Source organism: Balaenoptera acutorostrata, chromosome 18, assembly GCF_949987535.1.
Source record: "Balaenoptera acutorostrata chromosome 18, mBalAcu1.1, whole genome shotgun sequence".
NCBI lineage: Eukaryota > Metazoa > Chordata > Mammalia > Artiodactyla > Balaenopteridae > Balaenoptera > Balaenoptera acutorostrata.
In genome coordinates this window covers 59,131,996-59,155,943 of record NC_080081.1, presented here as the reverse complement: position 1 = coordinate 59,155,943, position 23,948 = coordinate 59,131,996, and the positions used below count along the sequence as shown (strand labels likewise).

Here is a 23,948-nt window from a genome sequence, read left to right as displayed (position 1 = left end):
AGGCTTTGGTCTTTTCTCTCCCCCTATGTGAACACTGAAAGAAAACCAACAGCAGCAAAAGAAACCCAACTAACTTGGCCCATGACACTATTTTACAGCAGGTATTTTGAATGTGTCTCTCTGTTATCTTCTCGAGGGAGCACATGCACATGCGCACACACACACACACACAAACACAGACACACGGTTACAGTATTTTCCACAGCAGTCCAAGTCTTTGTTCAGCAGCGAAGCACGTTTAGGGTGAAACAAGCTTATGAATTTTCCATAGGAAATCTTAACCCCCCCCCCAAAAAAAAAGATTACTGTAAAACCTGTATATTTGATTTTTTACCTTTAGGGTAAAAAGCCAAAATAACAGAGACTTTTGTTAAAGAACATGAAGAAAATTTCTTCTCACTTGCTAAAGATCCATAAAGCAGAATCACATGCAAATCCAATTAAATTCAAGTGCAATGTCACAAACAACAGGTTTAAATATTCTCACTTGTGTCTCTAAAATGACTACACCACTTGTGAAATGTGTGACTTTTTTTAGGAGAAAAAATTCTATACACCTAGGTCCTTTCTCTTTGGGTTTCCTACTTATGATTTACTTTAAACAATGATACTAATTCAACATACATTATTCTCCAAAAGGTGACACTATTATTCAATATTAAGCCTGCCTGATTAATAACTTAAAAGACATTTAGAAGTGGATAAAAATTCACACTTAGCTGGAGAGTTAAACATATGTAACTGCTTAACTGCCAATAGGAAATTCAATTTATTCAGTAACTTTCATTACTTCAAAGAATACACATGAAAACCTTTTCACAGCGAGTTCCTTCCCTGATATAGTTAAATGCAAATTATCTTTTTTCCCTCTTACTCCAGAAAGCTCCGGCATACATAGCTGATACGCCACCTACTGCAAAACCGAGCTGACAGCACAGGCAACGCTGCCAGCATTTCCATTCCATCACCAGGCTGGGGCTGAATAAAGGCGTGTTTGTGTGGTAGTGTTTCTTTTTAAAAAATCTCAACGCCAAGAAGAACAAGCTGAAATAGCATTTTCAAAAATGGAGCGTAAAATAAACAGAAGAGAAAAAGAAAAGGAGTATGAAGGGAAACACAACAGCCTGGAAGACGCTGACCAGGGAAAGAACTGCAAATCCACCCTGATGACCCTCAACGTTGGTGGATACTTATACATTACTCAGAAACAAACACTGACCAAGTACCCAGACACTTTCCTTGAAGGTATAGTAAATGGAAAAATCCTCTGCCCATTTGATGCCGATGGTCATTATTTCATAGACAGGGATGGGCTCCTCTTCAGGCATGTTCTAAACTTCCTACGAAATGGAGAACTTCTACTGCCAGAAGGGTTTCGAGAAAATCAACTTCTCGCACAAGAAGCAGAATTCTTTCAGCTCAAGGGACTGGCGGAGGAAGTGAAGTCCAGGTGGGAAAAAGAACAGCTAACACCCAGGGAGACTACTTTCTTGGAAATAACAGATAACCATGATCGCTCACAAGGACTGAGAATCTTCTGTAATGCTCCTGATTTTATATCAAAAATAAAATCTCGCATTGTTCTGGTGTCCAAAAGCAGGCTGGATGGCTTTCCAGAGGAGTTTTCAATATCGTCAAACATCATTCAATTTAAATACTTCATAAAGTCTGAAAATGGCACTCGACTTGTACTGAAGGAAGACAACACCTTTGTCTGCACCTTGGAAACTCTTAAGTTCGAGGCCATAATGATGGCCTTAAAGTGTGGTTTTAGACTGCTGACCAGCCTGGATTGCTCCAAAGGGTCGATCGTTCACAGCGATGCACTTCATTTTATCAAGTAATTACCTGTGTCACGAACAAAGGCAACAAGCATGCAGCCAGCAAGCTTCGGAAAACCACAGCATCAAAGGCATCCCAAATAGCGTGCCCAGCTAGCTCTGTACTCAGAGACCTGCTGCTAATCAATTACTGTGAGCTAACGGTATGTAAATCCTATTGCTAAAGATGTCCTTCTCTAGGGTGTTCCTGTTGATCAGACTCGTACACTTGAAGCGAAAACAGTGATCTTCTACATATTGTAAATAAAGACGGAATGCTTTTGCTATTTATTTTTCCTTAAGCTGTCTTTCAATCAGAATGTCTTGAGTATTTGCACAATGAACAAGCATGTACAGTATCTATCGTTCTTTCAAGTAAATGGTAATAAAATATTTTAAGGGACTGTAAGATTTTAAATCCTCTCTACTTATGGCAAAAATCTACAAAGAAACTGAACTGGTAAAATTAACCATTGAGAGCAAGACAGATGTGCAGATCTACTAAAACAGAGCTGTGGTGAAACAAAATGAGATTGTAAGAATTAAAGCTATGGATTTAATTTTTAATGGTAGGCACCAAAAGCTTGTTCATAGTTTCTGTATTTCATACTAGAATTACAGCTGAATTGATATATTGCTGCAAATTCCTAGAAAACTGCTTGATGACAATAAAAAAAAAGAAAGCACTACTAACTTCTTTGCTTGTATTAATAATTATAGTAAAAAGTTAAATGTGTCACTTTTAAAACAAATAGTACCTTTTGACGACTTCACACAAAATTATGCATTGATGTGGTCAACTGGCAGGCTGCAGTAACCCTGGCTGGACTTGCAAATGATAAAAATCAGCCAATTCATTTCTTTGCAGACTGAGCTCCAACACAGCATGGATAACTTGGTCTCAATACAGTACATGGCATTAGAATAATTAAAGAGTTCATTTTCAGAATCGTCCTATCTATTCATTTTTCAAGCTCAAAAATATTAGATGAGCATCACTAAACATCCTTATGAAAGAACTTTATTCTTTTCAGCACCTCTTTTGATGCTAAACCTCAGACTCAGTGAGTTCTTTGCTTCATACTAAATAATTAGTTATTTTTAGAAATTAAGTTTTACATATGGCTATCTCAATTAAATAATCTAGAAACGTAGCTTTAAATGTGAGTGTATTTTTTTCCTACCAAAGAACAGCTAAATCATTTATTTCTATGCCACTTATTTTCTTTGGCTTCTAAGAACAAATTCCATCTTAAATTCGCTCCTCTAAAATTTAACCATTAAAACTGATAATTAAATCTTAACTTTAATAAACTTCAACAAAATATTTCTGAAAATCTTGACTGAGGTTACATAAGTTAGCATATAAGCCAAAAGTTTGCTTACACATAAAAACTCAGCAAAGCTAATATTCATTCTCAGAACTATAACTGACTTCCTATTACAACATCTGAGGTAATACAAATGTTGGCTGTACATACTATACTAAAAGAAATATTTTAAAATCTCTTGTACAAAAAAGTCCTTTAAAAAATTCACATTAAAAACAAAAATCTCCACATTAACCACGCAATCTTCTTTTTGTATTACAAGAAAAAAATGTTTCTATTAAAGCATCAAATTCTCTTATGTACTTAAAAATGGCTTAATCAAGATTTAAAAGAACTATGAAAACAGAAAAAAATAATAAAATCTATTTTAGCAGTCACTATAATTGAACTGTTTATACACCTCTCCAGCTTACAAGTTGACTTTTCCTTGGCATTTAGACTTCGTAATGAAGAAAAGGGTAGTGATTTAATGTCAAAGCAAGATTTTCACTAACAGGGTTTCACTACAGATAATAAAAATAGCCCTGACATCTCTTTTTACAGGAAATACAGCTGAACAAATCTCCTTAGAAGTATTATAAGTGAAGTTTTTGCATCAGTTCACAAAAAGAAAATTTAACTGTTATAACAAAATTATTGATGGAAACCATTACTTAAAGAAATTTGTCACTCGTGTTTTTGTACATCTCAAAAAATCGTGTCTGGAATGCATTTAATTTTTCCTCAAGCTTTTGATAAATCATAATATCCTAAAACAATTTAGGAATCTACAAGGAAATATGGCTAGATTGATAACTCTTGTGTAACTTTTCATAAATGTACCTTTTTAAATTCAAAATTACTTGCACTTGTATTTACATATTCAAGTGCCTAAATATTGTAAGTGTACAGAAAATATCTGGTTTTTAAATTTCACTATTTAAAAAAAAAAAACTTAGAAATACTTTCCATTCAAAAAATTCAAGAAATCATACAAAATGCCAACTGTAAGTCAGAGTGAAGCTGTCATAACATTTTTGTTTGTAGTCAATGAAGAATTTCTTCCTCAAATCTTTTCTCATAAGTAAATATTGCTCCAAAGAATAAATCACAAAGTGACTTGTCATCTTCTTTTTCAGAAGAAAGGTAATAAAAAATAGGTTACTGTACTTGCCATGAGCCAAACATATACACGCCTGTATTTGGAATTACACCACACAGTGATTCTGGCATTGCCCTTAAAATATTAAAAATAAACACATAGCTTATGGTGTACTATATTTCTAAAATGTGTGCAGTGTGCAGAACAAATGAAGGGAAACACTTATGAGACTTTTCAAATGATAGAAAAAAGATGACTACCATCCCAGACTGAAGATCATGATACCAATTAAGCTTGTTCAGTTATTTTTTTTTAAAGAAAATTACTTATATTTCAAGTGCTATTTTTAAGATGATAAAAAGGTAACATTTATTGTTTTATTACATGCCAGGTACCATGCTATGTACATATATTATCTCAATTAATTCTCACGATGACCCTAAGAAAGGTACTATTATTTTTTCCTTCTCACAGATGAAGAAAGAGCCTAAGAGGGCTAAGGAACCTGCTAATAAGATCATACAGTTATTGAGAGGTAAAGGTGGAACCAACATTTGAAACCCAGCTATACCAGTTCCAGAGCCAGCAGGAACTATGTCTGCTTTTGCAGGCCACTTATCTCTCTAACACCTAGAACCTGGTGTTACAGCTTAAAACAGGCATTCGTGAAGAACATGCTAAATAAAGAATACCAAAATACAGGTTTGCCTCACTTGATAAAAATCTCACAATGCCGGTATTCTTAAAATGTTGAGTAAAACAGCTGAATTTTGGGAAAGCAAATAATATTTTAAATGTCATGTCGTGTCATTTAAAGAACATGAGATGAATCATCTCACAAGAATAAAGAATATCCCAAATCTGTATATTGGCAAATCTAGATTTTCACATATCCGGTTTGCTGAAAAGGGGGGTTACTTTTTATGACTTATACAGTCCACAGAACTGACATATTTTTCCTCATAGGAAAAAAACATGGCACAGTGAAACACACATGGGCTCTGGAGTCAGACTTGGGTTCAAATTCAATTAACTTCCACTAATTTGCTTACATGACCATAAGCAAGACTCTTAACTTCTTTGAACTTCAACATCCTCACAGTAAAATGGAGATAATAATGACTAGTTGATAGAGCATTTATAAGGCTTAAATTCTAAATTACATGTAAAATGCCTCACCCATCACCCATCACAGACTTCCCATAAGCACTGGTTATTATCTTATCCAGTGTAAAGGTACCTTCATGACATAACCATGAAGAACAGGCACAAAAATGCACATTTACATTAATTAGGCTTTCAACTTAGACATGAACAGAACTTTTGACAAATGCATGCTTAATACTATAAGATACAAGAATCTACTTTGAATTAAATTGCTCCAGGCAAATGCAGTTTTCAACTTTATTAGTTTAAAAATACATATAATGAGTTTTTCTTGGGACTTTTATCTTCTAGCTTCATGCACAAAATCTACAAGATCAAAATAATCACTGCAGCTGTTTTATCAGCAATTTAAAATCAGTCAGCAATAATATATGATACCATACTCTTTAAGACACCCCTGTCTAATAAATTATGATCAAATGCCTTAAATTGAAATGATGTCAGTCAAGGTTAAAATCTGAGTATCTGAATCATAATTATCTTGCAAATAAAGCAGAAATGTAATATGGACTATCCAAAACAGCATGCAACTTATAAATTATTTGTATTTAGCTTTTTATTATTTTTTATTTAAGTATAATTGATTTACAATGTTGTTAATTTCTGCTGTACAGCCAAGTGACTCAGTTATACATATATACATTCTTTTTTATATTCTTTTCCATTATGGTTTATCCCATGATACTGAATATAGTTCCCTGTGCTATACAGTAGGACCTTGTTGTTTATGCATTCTATATGTAATAGTTTGCATCTACTAACTCCAAACTCCCAGTCCATCCCTCCCCCTCTCCCCCTCCCACTGTATTTAGCTTTGAAATATATAATGGCTACTTCTGTAGCAGACTTATCTTCCTAATCATATTTTGCCTAAGCTAATATTAAAATTAATTTGCTTCTGTGAATAAACACCAAGGGATAAAGGAAGATGTGCTGGGCAGAGGGAAATATCTAAGATGAAATTTTATTTATTTATTTATTTATTTATTTTTAACATCTTTATTGGAGTATAATTGCTTTACAATGGTGTGTTAGTTTCTGGTTTATAACAAAGTGAATCAGTTATGCATATACATATGTTCCCATATCTCTTCCCTCTTGCGTCTCCCTCCCTCCCACCCTCCCTATCCCACCCCTCTAGGTGGTCACAAAGCACCAAGCTGATCTCCCTGTGCTATGCGGCTGCTTCCCACTAGCTATCTATTTTACGTTTGGTAGTGTATATATATATGTCCATTACACTCTCTCACTTTGTCACAGCTTACCCTTCCCCCTTCCCATATCCTCAAGTCCATTCTCTAGTAGGTCTGTTTCTTTATTCCCGTCTTGCCCCTAGGTTCTTCATGAACTTTTTTTTTTTCCTTAGATTCCATATATATGTGTTAGCATACGGTGTTTTTCTCTTTCTGACTTACTTCACTCTGTATGACAGACTCTAGGTCCATTCACCTCACTACAAATAACTCAATTTCGTTTCTTTTTATGGCTGAGTAATATTCCATTGTATATATGTGCAACATCTTCTTTATCCATTCATAAGATGAAATTTTAAATTTGCCTAATTTATAAAGAGGTGACTGTATTCCCACTTCTTCTCTTTGCAAAGATACACAATAGTTCAAGAGTTTCTATCAAACAAAAGTCACTGATAGAAGTCTTATAAGCTATTATAACTTACATTTAATTAAATCTTTCCAATAATGCAAAAACTATACAATATTAAGCATTCTGTATGTAAAATATGGCAATTCTAAATTTATCTAAATTACTACTTATTTTAGAAAAAATACTGAACTGGATATTAAAGAGTTAGACAATTATACTTCGTTATTATCTGTCTTAAAAAACTGTTCCCTAGCATAAAATATAACACAGTTAACCTAACAGTACAGCAGGTTTTTCCAAACCAAGGATTCCAGAATATTCAGTTACATTTCAAAGCAAGTTTTACTAGTTATTTTATTTTAAAGATCTAGTTAATTTTGTAAATTTCTTTTTGAAGAAAGGCCCAACTTTTCAAAAGTAATTTTGACTATGGCCTTCTAGAATCTTTAGCACATATTTTTCTACATCATTAAAGTGTAAAATTGGGCAAATTTACCAATTTTTAAAAAAAATTTCACCCTACTGACTTTGCCTCATTATAAAAGAGATTTTTAACCAATTTTAAAGGTTCTTAAAATTGTTGAATGATACTAACTTTAACCTCAATGGTTACTTGAGTTTGATAACCTTCTATGACTTAATGTGGTTTTACAAAGGACTACAACATTTAGCATTTACTTCAGGTACCATACCATTTGATGAATTTTTATTTAGATTTATTTTAAAAAAACATTAAAATTAAATATACATGCAGACATCCTAAGAAAACTGCTTTGAGGTTTGCATACCTTTTCTATCCACGTATAGACATTTTTAAAGAAACCACCATGGAAAGAAAAAGGAAAGACGCAGGGCGCAGTGGGGCGTGGGGTGGGAGGGAGGCGCAAGAGGCAGGGGATGTATGTACACGTACAGCTGACTCACTTGGTTCAACAGCAGAAACTACCACAGCATCGTAAAGCAATTATACTCCAATAAAAAAAAAAAAAAGAAAAAGGAAAGACTACATACAGCTGTGTGCAGAAATAATTATTGATAAAGTTTGATGATTACTGGAGAGAAACATCAAAAGAATCTAAAAGTCACAGGTGACTGATTTATAAAACAACAAAACCAAAACAATGCAACCACAGGCATTTATGACACATATATGTTTACTTGTTACAACACAGCCAGAAAATAACACATTGGGATTCAATATATAAATATTCAGCTACCTTGAAAACTGGAGGCAGGCTTTAGCAAAATGTTATTTTGGTTCCCAGTTATATATCCCTCCCCTCTTTTTTCTATCTTATCAAAATTTAGATTATTTGGATATAAGGCGGATTGTACTTAATAAGAGGCAAGAAAAGAAGGCTCAACTATAGCTCTATTATAGAACAAAAATCTGTGTATTGTAAAATTCACTACATGATGAATATATAGAAAAATAGCAAAGCTTGATATAAAAATTTGGTAGTTAACAATGAGGTGTTTTAATGAAGCAAGGGTAATAAGCATTAAGTAAAATCATTCCCAATCTTCATACTGTATCACCCTAAGACTTTCCATTTAACTAAAGGATGTAATAAAGACATTTTTAAGTAGAATTAATTCTCTTTATTAAAAAAAAAAAGAATATGTACCAATCAAAGTAAAAAAAGACATATCAACTCCACCAATGTTAAGAACTGCTAATGAAGCAAAAAAAGATGAAACTTCTACAGAGACTAATGGTTTTCCAACAAGGGAACAACCACTACCTACCTAGCTCTTCCCTTCAAAGAAATCATCTATGGTTGTTTCGGTAAGTTTCAGCTATTGTATTATGGTATTATAAAAGATCACTACCCTGAAAAGTATATGAATGGGTGGAAAGGAATAAGAAAAAGTGGGACGTGCTGGTAATCTAACCTTTTAGCAAAAGTCATAAAATGCCTGGCATTCACTGAGGCATTACGATCAGTCAGTACTTAGTACTTTATTTGCCTTATCTCCTTTCTAGTAGAGCTACACAGATTGCTAGTTACTTCCCCAACACTCATTCTTCCCTTACTTGTTAGTAACTGAACCCTAATTCCATTGAGGTGGCAACTGTACCCAGATAAAAACCTGTATTTCCTGGGGCTTCCCTGGTGGCGCAGTGGTTGAGAATCTGCCTGCCGATGCAGGGGACACGGGTTCGAGCCCTGGTCTGGGAAAATCCCACATGCCACGGAGCAACTGGGCCCGTGGGCCACAATTACTGAGCCTGCGCGTCTGGAGCCTGTGCTCCGCAATAAGAGAGGCCGCGACGGTGAGAGGCCCGCGCACCGCGATGAAGAGTGGCCCCCGCTTGCTGCAACTGGAGAAAGCCCTCGCACAGAAACGGGGACCCAACACAGCCAAAAATAAATAAATAAATAAATAAAATTAAAAAAAAAAAAAAAACCTGTATTTCCTGATATTCTGTGGCTGCAAGGTCAAGTTATCGAGTTCCGACCAACTGAATATAAGCAAAACTGAGAGGGTGTGACTTTTGGATATGGTCCTCTCACAAAGCTGGGTGAGCCTTTCAGCCTTGCCCTCCTGCCTCCATTTTGCTGCCTGGAATGTAGATGTGATGTTTATAATCACAGCAGTCATTCTGGATCACCTTGAGAACGGAAGCCACAAACTAATGATGGCAGACAGTTGCTGATAACCATGGAACCGCCATACCAGACCTGCACTTCTTACCTCGGAACTTCTGTACAAAGAAGAAAAACGCATTAAGTCATTGATACTTTAGATGGAGGTGGGTGGTATTAAAGCCCCCGTTTTACAGATGAGAAAAGAGACCCACAGAGTTAAACAACTTGCCTCAGGCGCACCGCTAGCAAGCAACCTCCAACCACTGTGTAAGACCACTTTCACCCAGGCACCAGGAACTGAGCGGGAGACTCAGCAAAGGACGTGAGCCTTGAAAATGGGCAGGATAACGTTGAAGGGAGGAGGGCATCTCCACTCAGTAGACTATGCCAAAACCTGGCTTAAAATACTGGGAGACGCCAAAGTTAATGAAAAGGGCATCCAGTCAGCCTGGTGAGTTGCTACAGAAAAACCACACTAGAACAGAGAATCCATTGATGAGAAGTGCGGGGCCACAACCACAGAAAGGAAAAGGGGTAACTGATAGGTCCGGGAATGAGTATAACCTGGAGAGAAACCTCTGTGAGCCAGGCAGATTTTTCCTCATTCAGGTACAGATTCATTACTGGATTAAATCCAGAAGAATAGCTACCTGGGAATAACCAGCAAACTGATTTCTAAAAATGAACTAAAAATTCTTAATGGGAACATCTAAGAAAAAGTAGAATATCTTTATGCAAATAGGGGGAGAGAAAGGGTGTTTATATATCAGGTAGGCACAGGAACAACTTCACAGATTTCTGAGATATAGTCAACTTTTATACTACCACCCCCTCCCCTGCTTTGGGGTTGGAGGGGGAGTGTGAGGGTGGAACGGAGAAGAGCATAATCCTCCTGTTTCCCTGAGGTATCAAGCAATTAAAATACTTAGGATGAAAAAGCATCTTGCACGCTCTGTTTTAGAGTCTTCTGGGAGGGAATGAAGTAAAAAAACTGAGAAAGAGAAGCAGTCTGAAAAACTGAACTTGTGGAAGCTGGGAGACAGACATGATCAATTTTTTAGAAACAGTAAGGGATAAATGAACGAAGAGTTACATAAGGAGCTACCTCCAGACACAGAGAGGGGCCTGAGGCTTTAACCAGCAGGGCGGCTGTTTGTTCCCTAAGTAGCTAGTATTATCTTCAATTTTCCAAATTAATAAGCTTGTAGTAAACTACTCAAATAATTAGACATTTTCCCCAAGAACAGGTTAACAGAAGGATCAAGAAAAGCTACTGCTAGCTTTTTTACACTTAAGTTAAAATACTGAGGCACAGATGATAAAGCTCACATACTTTTTAAAATAACCAGATAAAAAGTGACCTAAAGGACACGGATAAGAGTTTTTCTGGTTATATAACCCAAATTTGATGATCCCGTAAGAGGCAAAACATACTCATGCACATATTAACAGATTTATTTTATATTTACCTCTAAATACATACTACTTGTTTTTTTATTGCACAACTTTAAAAGATAAAATACAGTTACTGTTGCTTAAAACCTTATTTTACACAGCCACATGGGAGGCAAATTATTTATAAATCATTAGAAGACTTAAACACAAGAACACAGCATAAAAGAGTTCATCAGAAAGAAAAAGTATTTCGAAAATTAGTAAACAAATAAATGAAAGATGTCAACTAAGACCAATACAGTTAAATAGACCCGAATGTTGCCTTGCATCTTTTAGCTTCTAGTCACTTACAGTGCATTAAATAACTAAACAGATGAGGACAGACAGAGAAATGTTCTTATTCTAAAACACTCAAGGAAGATGCCCACTACCCTAGTTCCTACCAGTCTTTTATAAAATTAAATAGAGAAGCACAGGACCAATGTCAGTGCGTGGTCAATCTTTCTGGATTGAACACACACCTAACTAAAGCTGCTAATAATATCTTCTGCTTGGCTTCACATTAATGACAGACTGCTTTTAAATTTTCTTGTAATCTGATACAGGCCAAAGCAATTCATTTTCTTAGACCCATATTTTTAAAACATATTTACACCGGACACTTATTTAAAATTGTCTTTGTAGCCAAAGACCCTTACACCTTTAAGTTTATTGCTCAGCTCTGTTCAAAATCCTAGCCTGCACAATTACAGGCTCATATTATATGTGCATAATAATAATAATAATAATAATAATAGTAATAAAATTAAATTAAAATAAAGATGAATAAAAGGTTAAAATGAGCATTAAATCATGCCAGGCACTCTGCTAAAATCATTGTTATTGCTACATCTAATTTACAAATGGAGAAACTGAAGTCTGGCAAAGAAGTGTGTCGAAGACTTCAGATCTCCTAATGAGAGATTGAGGAGGGTTTTAATTCAGCAGTCAGGTTCTAGAACCCATTCTCAATTACTACCACATACATTCTGTCAACCTACATTCTCCTTCTAGTTCTGAAAAATAGAAAATTGATTTTTTCCGCCATCTATGAAAAATAGTGTTCATCAAACAACTTAAATCAAACAACGTAAATATGATTCAGAGGTGAGGTGCTTAGCTCATCAAAAAAGTGCTTATAGCTCTTCATTCGAAGATTCTCCCCAAATCTCTCTGGGCCAAGCTTTTTGACTCTGATTTATTGTTTTGAAATAATGACAATGACTTTCCTTAAAACTACTACGAATTGGGACTTCCCTGGTGGCACAGTGGTTAAGAATCTGCCTGCCAATGCAGGGGACACAGGTTTGATCCCTGGTCCGGGAAGATCCCACATGCTGTGGAGCCACTAATCCCACGAGCCACAACTACTGAGCCTGTACTCTAGAGCCCGAGAGCCACAACTACTGAGCCCGCGTACCACAACTACTGAAGCCCACACGCCTAGAGCCCGTGCTCCACAACAAGAGAAGCCACCGCAATGAGAAGCCCGTGCACCGCATCAAAGACCCAACACAGCCAAATATAAAATAAATAAAATAAAGTAAGTTAAAAAAATAATAATAATAAAAAAGAATCTGCCTGCCATTGCAGGGGACACAGGTTCGAGCCCTGGTCTGGGAAGATCCCACATGCCGCAGAGCAACTAAGCCCGTGCGCCACAACTACTGAGCCTGCGCTCTAGAGCCCGCGAGCCACAACTACTGAAGCCCGCGCACCTAGAGCCCATGCTCTGCAACAAGACTAAATGAAAAGTACAAATCTATTTATACAATTAATACTAAGGTTAAATAATAGGAGAATTAGCTGCAGAACAGAATGTTAATCTTTTTTTTTTTTTAAAGGAATTCCTTTATTTTTATTATTTATTTATTTATTTTTAGCCGTGTTGGGTCTTCGTTTCTGTGCAAGGGTTTTCTCTAGTTGCGGCAAGCATGGGCCACTCTTCATGGCGGTGCGCGGGCCTCTCACTATCGCGGCCTCTGCTGTTGCGGAGCACAGGCTCCAGACGCGCAGGCTCAGTAACTGTGGCTCACGGGCCCAGTTGCTCTGCGGCATGTGGGATCTTCCCAGACCAGGGCTCGAACCCGCGTCCCCCGCATTGGCAAGCAGACTCTCAACCACTGCGCCACCAGGGAAGCCCCAGAATGTTAATCTTAATAAAGTGAAAATACAACCAATGAAACTTGAGAAATTGTGTTTTGAGGAAAATAATTTCCTAATTTTTCATAACAGAGAATCAACAGATTGTCAAAAAATGAAACCTGGAGTTAAAAAAAATAAACAACGTAATGACTCCAATCCCTTAACTTCTCTCCCCTCACATCCACACCCCCAACCCTCAACTTTAGAAGGAGCTCTTGGGAACTCATATTTTTTGTGGAAAAGAAGCATTTATCTGACATTCAGCAATTCTTTCTATTATCTTTCTTCTGTTAATTCAAGTAAATTAACTAGCGTTCTTCCTATTCCCTATAATGGTGGGCTAAGTTATTTAGATCAAATCTCACACCAAAAACAACTGTAAAAGCTGAATAAAATTTTGAAAGTATTAAAAAGACTACAGGATAATAAGTAATCACCAAGTTCCAAAGATAGGGAAAACAAGACTCTCTGAGGTCATGGGCCAATCCGAAGAACACGAGACCCTTTGTTTAGACAGATGCCCAAGGCAAGTGTGGGGGGACAGAAATCAAAGTCCAGAGCTCGCACAAGGTGGAACGCCTAACAGAAGTTCCTTACTTTAAAAATTAAAATCCCAAAAGACTATACCCACAGGGTGAGAGTAAACAGGATGTGGAAAAGTCCCCTAACGTTCTATAATTTAAAATCTGCCCACTCAGACTAATCAGTGAATTCTGCTAAATATTTAAGTTAGAAATAAACCCAGTCTCACATAAGTTCTTCTTGGTATCAAAAAAGGGGGTCACCTCCCCAATTCATTTCATGAAGACAGTATAACCTCAACACACCGAAACCTAACAAGGACATTAGGAGAGAGGAAAATTATGGGCCAATTTTACTCATGAACATAAATGTAAAAATCTTAAAAGATAAGCAAACTGAATCTAGCAATATTTAAAAGTATTATAAATCAAAGCTGAGCTGGGCTTATTCTAAGAATAGATGTTTGATTAGCAATTTTAAAAAATCAACATAATTTTCCACATTAATAAGATAAACCTTGTAATCATCTCAATAGATACAGAAAAGGTATTTGATAAAATTCATCATCCATTCATTGACACGCTTAGCAAACTAGGAAGAGAAGGGAATTTCCTTAATCCGATGAGGACTAACTACCAAAAACAGCAAACTAACTAGAAGTTACAGCAAACAAAGATGAAATGTTAAACAGAAAGTGACCTCATCACTTCCCCAACTAGTAAAACAGAGCAAGAGAAAGAAATAACAGGTATAAAATTTGGAAAGAAAGACACAAAACTGTGATTATATTCACAGATCTTATAATTATGTAGTTATAAAATTTTTAAAAAGTCTATAGATAAATGAGTAGAATGTATAAAGGCAGTTTGGCAAGGTTGTTGGATATAAGATCAATGTTAAAATTCAACTGTATTTCTATATGCCAGCAACAAAGAGAGGATAATCTTTTTAAAGATACTTTATACAGCAGTGTCAAAAATATCAAATATATAGGAATTATAATTAAAATATATAAGAAATCTATAGAGAAAACTATAAACATTACTGAGAACAATTAAAGAAGACTTCATAAATGTAAATATATTGCAAGAGTCAATAAAAGATGTTAAATTTTCCTAAGCTGCTATAGAGAGTCAAGACACCCCCCGCCCCAGTCAAACCCAGTCAAATGCTTTGTGGAAAATTTCAAGATGATTCTAATTTATATAGAAATAGAAAGGGGCCAAGAATAACCAAGAAACTCCTGAAGAAGAACAAGGTGGGAGGGCTTGCTGTCCTGGATATCAAGAATTATTAAGCTAGAAGAGGAAAGAAAGTGTGGTATTGCACAAGAATAAATGAATTGACTAACAGAACAGATAGGAAGTCTAAAAACAGACCTGTGCTTCAATAGATACTTAAGGCAAAGATGGCACTGCATAACAGTGAGAAAAAGATGGTTTTTAAAACCATCTTATGGTGATATTCATCCACAAGGAGGAAAAATAAAATTTGACCCCTATCTCACACCATACAGAAGAAACAATTCCAGGTAGACTGTAGATCTAAATGTGAAAGACGAAACAAAAGAGCTTCTGGAAAATGATAGGAGAATACCTTTATGATCTTGGAAACGGAAAGATTTCTTAAATGGGTCACAAAAAGCACAAACCATAAAAGAAAAGACTAATAAATTGGACTGCACTAAAGACAATAAATTCTGTTTATCAAAAGATACCTTTAAGAGAGTGAAAAGGCAAATCACAAAATAAAAGACATTTGTAATCCATGTAACTATGGGCTATACCCAGAATATATAAAGAATTACAACTCAAAAAGAAAAAGTCAATGCAATAAAAAATAGACAAGAGATCTGAACAAGCATTTCACAAAACAGGAAATCCAAATGGACAATAAATATATGACAGGGGTTCAACTTCATTAGAAATCAGGGAAACGTCATATCAAACCACGAAGACAAGTCACTACACATCACGATACCAGTTAACATTAGAAAAAAAAAAGGACAATACCATTGGAGAGGAATTGAAACAAAAAGAACTCACATACACTGCTGATGGGACTATAAACTGGTGTAACTTCTTTGGAAGACAGTTTGGCATTATCAGCTAGAAGTGAACATAAACTCTGTGATCAAAGTCCACACTTAGGAACATACCTTTAAAATTTCATGTACCAGGGCACAAGTATAAACACGTGACAGCAGCACTGTTAATAAGTCACAAATATCCAGCAACAGTAAAAATGGATAAACTGAGTTAAATACACACTGTGGAATACAGCAAAGGAAATGAATAAACTGATGCTATATATAACATGGATTAGCGTTAGAAAACAACGTTCAGTGAAAAAGCCATGCCAAAAAATAGTGCATACTCTGTGATTCTATTTAACATTCAAACACGGGCAACATAAAATATAGTGCAGAGGGATGAAGGCTTAAATGCTAAAATTATGGGGAAAAAAGTGATTATCATAAATGTCAATGATAATGGCTACCTCTTTGGAGGAAGGAATGAGCTATGACAGAGGAAAGATATCCATGTTCTATTTCAACTGCTTATGTTAATGCATTTTTTCTGTATGTTACTGTTCATATTTTAAAATGTTTTTTGGGACTTCCTTGGTGGCTCAGGGGTTAAGAAACCGCCTGCCAATGCAGGGGACACAGGTTCAATCCCTGGTCCGGGAAGATCCCACACGCCGCGGAGCAACTAAGCCTGCGTGCCACAACTACTGAGGCCATGCGCCACAACTACTGAAGCCCGTGTGCTCTAGGGCCCGTATGCTGCAACTACTAAGCCCGCGTACTGCAGCTACTGAAGCCCACGCGCCTAGAGCCCGTGTTCCGCAACAAGAGAAGCCACCACAATGAGAAACCCACGCACCACAACGAAGAGTAGCCCCCACTCGCTGCAACTAGAGAAAGCCCGCGCACAGCAACGAAGACCCAACGCAGCCAAAAATAAATTTAAAAATTTTAAAAAATATTTTTAAAATTATCTATATTGTTATTTTAAAAAATAGCCACTCTGAAAAACAGTTTGGCAGTTTCTCACAGAATTTAACATGCATTACCATATGACCCAGCAAATGCCTTCTCGGGCTTAAATAAAAACTTACGTTCCCCCCAAAGTCTATACACAAATGTTCGTGGCAGCTTTATTTGTAATAGCAAAAGACTGGAAACAACCCAGATATCCTTCAAAGAATGACTAGACAAACCGTGATACATCCATACTATGGAATATTCAGTGATAGAAAGGAATAAATTATTGAGACATGCAAAACCTTGGATGAATTTCCAGGAAATTTATGCGAAGTGAAGAGAGCATTTATATAACGTTTATTTACATAACATTTATGATACTTTTTAAGTGATAAAATTATAGAAATGGGGAACAGATCAGTTGTTGCCAGGGGTTGACGACGGGGCTGGGGTAAGCGGGGGTTGGGGAGTGGGAGGAAGGTGGCATGGTTACAGAGGGTAACACAAGGGATCTCTGTGGGGATGGAACTCTCTGTATATTCATTATGGCAGTGGTTACATAAAACTACACATGTGATAAAACTGCATGGAACTAGACACACGCAAATAAATACAAGTAAGACTGGGGACAGCTATCTGAGTAAGATCAAAGGATGTCAGTATCAAAGTCAGTGGACTGTACTTACAGTTTGGCAATATACTACCATTGGGGGAAACTGCATAAAGAGTACACAGGATCTCTGTATTAGTTTTTACAACAACATGTGAATCTACAACTATCTCAAATTAAAAGTTTAATTAAAGTAATTTCAAAAACAGAACAAACACAATTTCTCTCTACCTTTCTTTCTGTCTCTGTGTATCTTTATGATGTACGGTTGGAATGATGTTCACCAAATGATAATTACAATACTTATTTCTTGATGGTGTAACTCTGGGTGATTTGAATGTTCCTATACTGTTATAATATTTTTTATAACAGGCATCTGTTTTTAGAAAAATAACGAGTCATTACTTATGTTTTTTTAATTTTTAAAAAATTTTTATTTGTTTATTTTTGGCTGTGTTGGGTCTTCGTTTCTGTGCGAGGGCTCTCTCCAGTTGCGGCAAGCGGGGGCCACTCTTCATCGCGGTGCGCGGGCCTCTCACTATCATGGCCTCTCTTGTTGCGGAGCACAAGCTCCAGACGCGCAGGCTCAGTTAATTGTGGCTCACGGGTCTAGTTGCTCCACGACATGTGGGATCCTCCCAGACCAGGGCCCGAACCCGTGTCCCCTGCATTGGCAGGCAGACTCTCAACCACTGCGCCACCAGGGAAGCCCCTACTTATGTTTTTAAAAGGCAATACAGTATGAAACTTATGCTCTTAAAATTGTAAGACACTATTAAAAAATTAAGAAGAACTAAATTAATGAAAAGACATCTATGCTCATGGATTGTAAGACAATATTGTTAAGATGACAATACTCTCTAAATTGATCCACAGATTCAACACAATCCCTCCCAAAATCTCAGTTGGTATTTTTGCAGAAATTAACAAACTGATCCTAAAATTCACAGGAAAATTCAAGGACCCAGAATAGCCAAACAATCATGAAAAATAAAATGAAGCTGGAGAACTCTCAACTTCACAGTTTCTTCACAATTTCTAAATTTACTACAAAACTATAGTAATCAAGACTGTGGTACTGGCATAAGGATAGATATATAGAGCTATGCAACAGAATTGAGAGTCTGTAAAAAAATTTCTGATTTTCCACAATGGTGCCAAGACAATTCAATGGGGAAAAGATAGTCTTTTCAAAAAATAGTGCTTGGACAACTGGAGATCCACATGCAAGAAATGAAGTTGGACTCTCACTTCATACCAAATACAAAATTAACTCAAAGCAGACCATAACCGAAATGTAAGAGATAAGACTATAAAACTCTTAGAACAAAGCATAGGAGTAATTCTTTATGACCCTGAGTTAGGTAAAGCCTTCTTAAATATGACACCAAAAACAAAAGCAACAAAAAGGAAAAACAGACAAATTGGATTTCCTCAAAATTAAAAGTTTTGTGCTTTAAAGAATACCATCAAGAAAGTGAAAAGAGAACCTACAGAATGGGAGAAAATGTTTGTAAATCATATAACTGATAATAATACACATGTATACAGCTCTTACAACTCAATAACAAGAGACAACCAAGTTTAAATATGGGCAAAGGATGTGAACAGAAATTTCTCCAAAAAAAACACCAAGAAAACAAAAAAAAAACAAACCCCAAACAAAAAACAAATGGCCGACATACACATGAAAAGATATTTACATCATTAGCTATCAGGGAAATGCAAATCAAACCCACAATGAGACCACTTCACACTCACTAAGATGACTATAATCAAAATGACAGACAGGACTTCCCTGGTGGTCCAGTGGTTAAGACTCCGTGCTTCCACTCCAGGGGGCACGGTTTGACCCCTGGTTGGGGAAGTTCCACATGCTGCACTGTGCAGCCAAAAAAAAACAAAAAACAAAAAACAGATAGACAATAACAAGTGTTGATGAGAATGTGGAGAAATCAGAATGTTCATATACTGCTGGTGGGATGAAAAATAGTACAGCTGCTGTGGAAAACAGTCGAGCAGTTCTTCAAAAGGTTTAACATAAAGTTACCATACGATCTAGCACTTTACTTCCAGGTATATACTCAAGAGAAATGGGGGCTTCCCTGGTGGCGCAGTGGTTGAGAATCTGCCTGCTAATGCAGGGGACACGGGTTCAAGCCCTGGTCTGGGAAGATCCCACATGCCATGGAGCAACTGGGCCCGTGAGCCACAACTACTGAGCCTGCGCGTCTGGAGCCTGTGCCCCGCAACGGGAGGGGCCGCGATAGTGAAAGGCCCGCGCACCGCGATGAAGAGTGGCCCCCGCTTGCCGCAACTAGAGAAAGCCCTCGCACGAACCGAAGACCCAACACAGCCAAAAATAAATAAATAAATAAATAAATAAAGTAGCTATAAAAAAAATTAAAAAAAAAAAAAAAAGAGAAATGAAAACATAAGTTCACAAAAAACTTGTACACAAATGCTCACAGCGGCACTATTCATTACAGCTCAAAAGTGGAAACAATCCAAACATCCATCAACTGATGAATGGATAAGTAAAATATGGAATATCCATACAATAGAATATTATTCAGCAATAAAAAGGAATGAAGTACTGATTAATGCTAAAACATGGATGAACCTTTGAAGCATTATGCTAAGTGAAAAATGCCAGTTACAAAAGACCAAATATTATATGATTCCATTTACATGAACTACCCAGAATAGATACATCTATAGAGACAGAAAGTAGATTAGTGGTTGCCTATGTGATGGGGGTTTGGGGTGAAAATAACAAGTGACTGCTAACAGGTATGGGGTTTCTTCTTGCAGTGATAAAAATGTTCTAAGTTCGATTGTGGTGTTGGGTGCACATCTCTGCAAATATACTAAAAAGCACTGAATTGTACATTCTAAGTGGGTAAATTGTTACTAAGTGAATTATATATCAATAAAGCTGTTCTATTTAAAAAGGCAATCTAGGGCTTCCCTGGTGGCGCAGTGGTTGAGAGTCTGCCTGCTAGTGCAGGGGACACGGGTTCGAGCCCTGGTCTGGGAGGATCCCACATGCTGCGGAGCAACTGGGCCCGTGAGCCACAACTACTGAGCCTGCGCGTCTGGAGCCTGTGCTCCGCAACAAGAGAGGCCGCGATAGTGAAGAGGCCCGCTCACCGCGATGATGAGTGGCCGCCGCTTGCCGCAACTGGAGAAAGCCCTCGCACAGAAACGAAGACCCAACACAGCCAAAAATAAATATAAAAATAAATAAGTAAATAAGACCCGGTGCAACCAAATAAATAAATAAATATTAAAAAAAAAAGGCAATCTAATGCAAATACTTTTTCATTTACAAGACCACTAAATGACATCACGTTTACTTATAGACGAAATAGGGAATTATGAAAAATTCAGAAATTCAATACAACGTTTAAGCAGAAAACAGACAAGTTTTCATTTTGGAGCTATTTATTATGTAATTTTATTTTAAATAGGAGGGATAAGAGCAATCCTTAAAGAAGGAGTAGGATCTAAGGACCAAACTAACATATGCACAGAAAAGGTGATAAACCTGGAATTTGCTTTGAAGTAATCTAGCAGTGGATAAGGGAGGTAGGAAAGGGAGATAAAAAATGTAACAGGACTGGCTGTTGTAAATTTTTGAAGCTAAGAAATAAGCATATTGAGACTCATTTATTACTCTCTCTACTATGTTTGAAATTTTCCATTAAAAATTAAAAAGTATTTTTCTAAAAATAAATCAATAATTATATTATATTCTAATATAACATGTCATAATTTACTTCACCAGCTATTTGTTTTTGGACATCAACTCTGTCCAATTCCATTACTAGTAAGAATGCTGGATAAACAGTCCCCAAGTCACTTAGTGCAGACTTAGTTGGACCACACACCTTGGGAGAGAAGGGAAGATCAAAGGAAGCAGTAGAGGATACAATTAAGGTGCACATTTTTCGCTTTTGCTCCACCCTCTACCTGGTACTGACAGATATCCAATTACCCCATGGTTAGCTCTGGAGGTTTTGAGACAGACTCTTATGATGATAATACATTAATCATCTCAGAAAAATAAATAAATAAAATTAAAAGTATAACCTTAAGCACCAAACCTCCAAAGAATTACTTAAAATATTACAGGGACTTCCCTGGTGGCGGAGTGGTTAAGAATCCGCCTGCCAATGCAGGGGACACAGGTTCGACCCCTGGTCCAGGAAGATCCCACATGCCACAGAGCAACTAAGCCCGTGCGCCACAACTACTGAGCCCACACATTGCGACTACTGCGTGCCTAGAGCCCATGCTCTGCAACAAGAGAAGCCACTGCAATGAGAAGCCCGTGCAACTCAACGAAGTCTAGCCCCCGCTCACCTCAACTAGAGAAAGCCCGCGCGCAGCAACGAAGACCCAATGCAGCCAATAAATAAATAAATAAATAAATAAATAAAATTATAAAATCAGTTTTACAATGATATCTATGGTTCTGCAGAAATGGTACAAATGGTTTTCAAATAAATCTGATTTCCTAAACAGCTTAGACAGCACTATAGTATCCTCCACAATAAGGCAGAGTGTTTTAAAATGGAAATTCTTACCAACTTATATCAAATATGTATCATCTGATTAGATCTAAAGCAGATTCAATGTATTTCTTACTATTTATAAAACATCACTATACCCACCTAACGATTTGCATAGTCAATTAGACAATATATCAACCAAGACAACTAAAAACTGGCTCCAGGAACTTCCCTGGTGGTCCAGTGGCTAAGACTCCATGCTCCCAACACAGGGGTCCTGGGTTCCATTCCTGGTCAGGGAACTAGATCCCACATGCCACAACTAAGAGTTCTCATGCCGCAACTAAAAAAGGTCCTGAATGCCACAACTAAAAGATCCCCGCATGTCGCAGCTAAGACCCAGAGCAGCGATAAATAAATAAATATATAAATTTTTAATTAAAAAAAAAAAACTGGCTCCAAATAAGGGCTAATGATTAACATAACTGAAAAGGATCTTAAACAGAATTATAAACACTAGCAAAGCTAATTCTTTTCACTGAAGGGTAATGGCACAAAACAAATGATCATAAAATGTGAAATCCTTCACAAAAGTATTCAAAGCAAATTAAATTTTAGAATGACAAATATTCAAGTGCTACAGTATGAGAAGTACTGTGCATTGTCTGAATAAAAGTAATGAGAGATAATACTGAAAAACAGTCACCATTGGTGAAAGAGGCACTTAAAGAAAGATAATAGTTGTCTTTTGAAAAACACTATACCCCCCCCAAATGATCAAAACGTTCCTCATTCTTCAGTATGAGCAATAAGAAGATGAAATAGAAATGCATATAAAGTATTTATAGCTGCATGACAATTAACTTCAAAATGATACTGAGTCTCTCATGAGAAAATGGTAGCCCCAAAAAGAATGAGCCCCTTTGGAATTACATGTCTGACAAATTCCAGGCATTAAATATCACGTCTGTTTTCCCCTCCTTTCTTCAAACCTTTATTCTAGTAGCACCGCTCAGTCTGAGATGCTCTGCACCACAGCCCCTCCCTACCTCCTGGACTGTGAGGATGCGACCAATCTTTAATGCTCCCAAAGCATTTTCACCAAGATGCACACACTTCCAGGAGCTACCATTTCCGTTTAGCAAAGTAGGGGAAAGCAGTCATCATCAGAGCTCGACTCACTCTCTGATGTGTATGCACATCTGGTCCCAAGTCTCCTCACTCCACGCGTCATCCTTTACACTCGCAAAGTTCCAAACCCATCCTGCTCTCGCACCTCTGCACATGCTGTTCCCGAAGGCAACAGGCATGCTTTGCTTGCTCAAGTAGAACCCCAACTAATACTTCAGGTCTTAACTCAAGCTAGGTTCTCAGCGAAGCTTCTCTCACTCATCCAGGATAATCTGCTGCGTCTTCTCCCTTGCTCCCAGTAAACCGCCTCCCCTACCACCCCCCATTTCAGTAGCGAACTCTTTGAGGACAAGAACTGTGTGTCTTTCCAAAACATTTCGTTCTCAGGGCTTTGGTATAACGATCTCATAGTAGGTGGTCAAATTGTATCTCCTTAACCCACCTTGAGTTACTTATTTTTCCTGTCAGAATTCTTGAGGGTCATGGGATAGTACTGCAGAAGTATTTTGTAAAAGCACTGTACAAATGATGGGTTTTTATAGGCTGTACTTATCTTTTAGACAGTGAATCACAGTGCTTTTCATCCTAAATTATAGTTGGGAAATATAAACACCCTGTTAGTCTCTACTGTCGAATTTCTTAATTCCCTAACCAAATAAACTAAACGATTCCATCCCTAAGATGGATCTGACAACCTTCAGGAATATTAAGATTCCCACTCCAGGAATCTTTTCTTTTAATTTCCCCTAGGGACTTCTCTGGTGGCGCAGTGGTTAAGACTCCGTGCTCCCAATGCAGGGTGTCTGGGTTCGATCCCTGGTCAGGGAACTAGATCCCACATGCATGCCACAACTAAGAGTTCACATGCCACAACTAAGACCCAGGGCAACCAAAATAAATAAATTAAATAAATAAATAAAGTTTAATATCCCCTAACCTCAGATATAAAGGAAAATTTATAGTGTTTATTATTTGCCTCAGAGGTGCAAAATGAATAGTCAG

General features: G+C 37.0%; 2 protein-coding genes across 2 annotated transcripts in view; one reads left to right on the top strand and one right to left on the bottom strand.

Annotated features, from left to right (window-relative positions):
• Positions 1-23,948, bottom strand: part of GTF2F2 (general transcription factor IIF subunit 2) — a 147,774-nt gene that overhangs the window by 82,877 nt on the left and 40,949 nt on the right. The window lies entirely within an intron of this gene.
• Positions 1,065-2,348, top strand: KCTD4 (potassium channel tetramerization domain containing 4). The gene has a single exon (XM_007186819.2). It carries the CDS (start codon positions 1,065-1,067, stop codon positions 1,842-1,844), a length of 780 nt encoding a protein of 259 aa, XP_007186881.1. The 3' UTR covers positions 1,845-2,348.

What these genes read in the sequence shown, in the direction of transcription:
- KCTD4 (XM_007186819.2), top strand. Translation starts at nt 1,065, where the DNA reads ATGGAGCGTAAAATAAACAGAAGAGAAAAAGAAAAGGAGTATGAAGGG.